The 3,502-nt window shown below is 58.2% G+C and overlaps 1 protein-coding gene across 1 annotated transcript; it reads left to right on the top strand.

Annotated features, from left to right (window-relative positions):
- The first annotated feature begins 210 nt into the window (after nt 1-210).
- On the top strand, nt 211-2,122 carry LOC133263406 (uncharacterized). Its single transcript, XM_061443160.1, has 6 exons — nt 211-371; nt 452-562; nt 1,150-1,305; nt 1,393-1,494; nt 1,633-1,735; nt 1,974-2,122. Exons 1-6 carry the CDS (start codon nt 264-266, stop codon nt 2,120-2,122), a joined length of 729 nt encoding a protein of 242 aa, XP_061299144.1. The 5' UTR covers nt 211-263.
- Nucleotides 2,123-3,502: the final 1,380 nt, after the last annotated feature.

The raw sequence follows: 3,502 nt of genomic DNA, 5'->3' as shown, positions 1-3,502 counted from the left end.
ATGGCATTGGGCCTGGAAGTGGATAATCTTAAGGCCCTTTCCATGATGCTATGACATCCCTAAGGAGCAGGTCCCTCCGTCCCACCCCATGGCATTGGAGTTTTAACTGGATGATCTTAAGGCCCTTTCCATGATGCTATGACATACCTGTGCAGCAGGTCCCTGCATCCCACCCCATGGGGAACAGCACCGCTAACCCCCATAGGGCATCCCATGGGATGTGTGGACCACGCTGACTCAGCACCCTGGCTTCCAGAGCTGACATGAACATGTGGGAGATGGTCCTGACCATATCCGAGACTTCAGAGGCCCTACGGGAGCTGCTGGGGGTGCTTCAGGACACCCGGGACACCTCCATCCCCAACTTCGTTGTGAGTACCCAAAGGGCCCTGATGGCCTCCCATGAGCCCTGCAGGCTCGGTGGGGTCTCAATGCCTGTGTTTGCCTTTAGCCCATGGCCTCCGGTGCTGGTGGTTCTGAGGGTGCTGAGGACCCCCAGAGCCTGATGACAGCGTCTGTGCTGCTGGAAAGCCTCTTTCAGCTGTCGGAGAAACCTGGCTTGGTGAGCGGGGCATGGCCATGGGGCACGACATGGCCATGGGGCAGGGCACAGCCATGGGGAGCTCTCTTGGCTATGGGGAACCCTTTGGCCCATGGGTCATGGGGAACCCTCTTGGCTATGGGTCAAGGCATGGCCATGGGGAGCCTTGTTCTCAATGGCTCACGGGGAGCCCTCTCGGCCATGGCTCATGGGGAGCCCTCTTGGCCATGGGCCATGGGGAGCTCTCTTGGCCATGACCATGGTGACCACAGCCTTGGGTCAAGGCTTTCCCACAAGGAGCCCCCATCTCTTCCTGCAGGCAAGGAAACTGCAGCACCTCTTGCCCCACATCATGGGCAGGCTCCGGGATGCCGAGGACAAGCTCAGGATAAAAGCCCTGATGATCCTATGGAATGTGATGGGTCACCTCCCAGGAGAGGAGGCCAGCCCCATTGCCGTGGGGCTGGTGCGGGACATCCGGCCCCTCTTTGATGGAGTAAGGCCTGCGTGGGCCCCTGAAGTGATTTGGAGCTCACATGGGGATGGCTCCAGGGCTTCACATCCCATCTGGATCTGCCTAAGTGCCCCCTTTTCCTCCTTGCCTCCAGGGATGCAGCCGGCTCCGGGAGCTCTCCATCCGCCTGCTCCAGCTCCTGCTGGAGTTGGTGTTTGGATGGGACAGGTGGAGGATGCGGAGAAAAACCTGGGATCTGCTGCTCCCGCTCTTCTTCCGCATGAGCGACCAAAGCCGCAGCGTGGCTGAGGTACGGACCCGCCCCATCCCCCCGTATCCCACGTTCCCAAGGGTGGGATCATCCCCAAGGTGCCGTCTCCCATCCCATCCTGTGCAGGCTTCCCGGGAAGCTCTCCTTGCTGCGGCAATGCTCCTGGGATGGGAAGAGCTCCGGTGCCTATTGGAGACAAGGCAGACGTGGAGGGTTGCAGGGTGCTTGGTACGGGTCCTGCATCCATCCCTATTCCCATTGGAACCCCTTGGACCGCTCTGCCCATCCCACAACCGGATGGGAAAGGGAGCGTTGGGACTGCTCCAGCCAATGGGGGCGTTCTGTAGCATCCCATTCCTTCTGCAGCTGGAGCGGAGCAGGAAGAGGGCTCAAAGATACCTGCACCAGAGCCTGCAGTACCTGCAGGATGCGCAGGTCCCCCTGCAAGAGGCAGCCGTCAGGTTCATTGGTGAGCTCCTGGGGTCCCCATCCTGGTCCCCACCACTGCACCCCTGATGGATCCCGATGGATCCCTGATGGATGCTGATGGATCTCAATCTATCCCTGTGCCTAGGATTGGCCGCACGGCCCCTCAGAGGGAAAAGCCCATGGAAGCTGCAGCAGATCTGCAGAGGTGAGGAGGGAGCTGTGGTTGGGGGGATGCTGTTGGCTACGGAGGGGCTCATCCCGCTCTCTTTGGATCACAGCTCTGGAAGCGCTGCTGGATGAGGGTGATCCCAGCCTCTGTTCCCTGACGGCTCAGACCCTGCTCATCCTCGGGACCCCACCAGCGCAGCGGAGCCTGGGATCCCGCCTGCGGGCGCTCTGCTGCTGGGAATGCTGCAGTTTTCCTTAGGGAAAAAGATGGCAGAGACAGACCCGGACCGAGGAGCTCTGGAGACCGAAGGGCATCGCCTCCGCCATCCCATTCCCTGCTCTCCATCTCTGATGGCATCCAGGCAGCACGCGCTCCAAACGTGATTCCCCGTTACCCCGCAATGAAGATGAAGTGATTCCTTCTGGGCTTCCCTGCTTCCATGGATGAGCAGAGGTGGTGGCGCTGTGGAAGGAAACGGTGTTCCCAAAGGAATTTGGTCCATTATAACGCTAACAGTCACGCATCAGCATCGCAATCCCCCCTCGCTTCCGTTGAGTGCACCCGGGTACCCCGGTGTGGTCCCCCCTGCTCTGCCTCTTGGTAACGCCCACTGGATAAAACCATGCCCCCCAATCGCACCCAGCCAATCAGAGCTTGCCCCATCCAACTTGGCCACGCCCTTCCTGTGGACAGGCTCATCGGGCACGAAGCGGGGGGCACCCCCCCACTACCCAAAATGGGGGACACCTCCCCCAAAATGGGATCTCAGATCCCCAAAATGGGGGTACCCCAACACCCAAAATTCCATAGACCGCCCCCCCCCCCGAGCCCCTCAAAATGGTCGCGACCCCCCTTTTCTACCCCTCCCTTATGGAACAAACCACTGCGGGGAAGAGGGAGGTGGGCAGCATCAAAATCCTATCAGCATCAAAACGGGGGCCAGGGGAATTAAATAAGATCATGGGGACATATAAAATAATGTACACAATTGGTGGGAGAATGATTTTGGGGGGCCCCAATGGGGGGGTCACAGTGAGGACACACCCCCACCCCCACCACCCCCCCCGTGCAAAAAATGGATAAAAAAAGGCAAGATTTAGAGTTAGAAAGGTGCCATTTATACAAATATAGTGATTTATAAAGGGGGGAGGTTAAGGGGGGGTTAAACCCATTGGTTTCCACTAGGAAATAATTTAAGGAGAGGGGGAGAAAGTGCTGGAAGAGCCTAATTATTAATTAGCATATTCTTAATTATTACTATTAAGGATTTGGTCCCTAAATGAGGTGCTGCGGGGGGACTCCTGCACCCCCTTATTGCCTTGAATGGTATCGTCCCGTCCGTGTGTCCCGCCCCCCCCCCCCGAGATATGGGGGAGTAAAGGGAATGTATGCGGGTGGGTGGGGAACCCTATAGGGAAGCCTAACCCCTATAGGAAGGCCTCAGCCCGATATGGAAAGCTTGAGCCATATAGGGAAGGCTCAGCCCTATATGGGAGGCTCAGCCCCATAGGGAAGGCTCAGCCACACAGAGAAAGTCTGAATCCCATAGGGAAGCTTCAGACCTATGGGGAAGGCTCAGTCACATAGGAAAGCCTCAGCCCCGTAGGGAAGACTGAACCCTACAGGTAGGGCCTGAAC

This window comes from Pezoporus flaviventris, unplaced genomic scaffold (assembly GCF_033815535.1).
Source record: "Pezoporus flaviventris isolate CSIRO_AGI_PZ_B2104156 unplaced genomic scaffold, CSIRO_AGI_Pfla_v1 ptg000312l, whole genome shotgun sequence".
Classification (NCBI taxonomy): domain Eukaryota; kingdom Metazoa; phylum Chordata; class Aves; order Psittaciformes; family Psittacidae; genus Pezoporus; species Pezoporus flaviventris.
The sequence above is the reverse complement of the archived record's forward strand: the minus strand, read 5'-3'. Positions and strand labels throughout refer to the sequence as shown.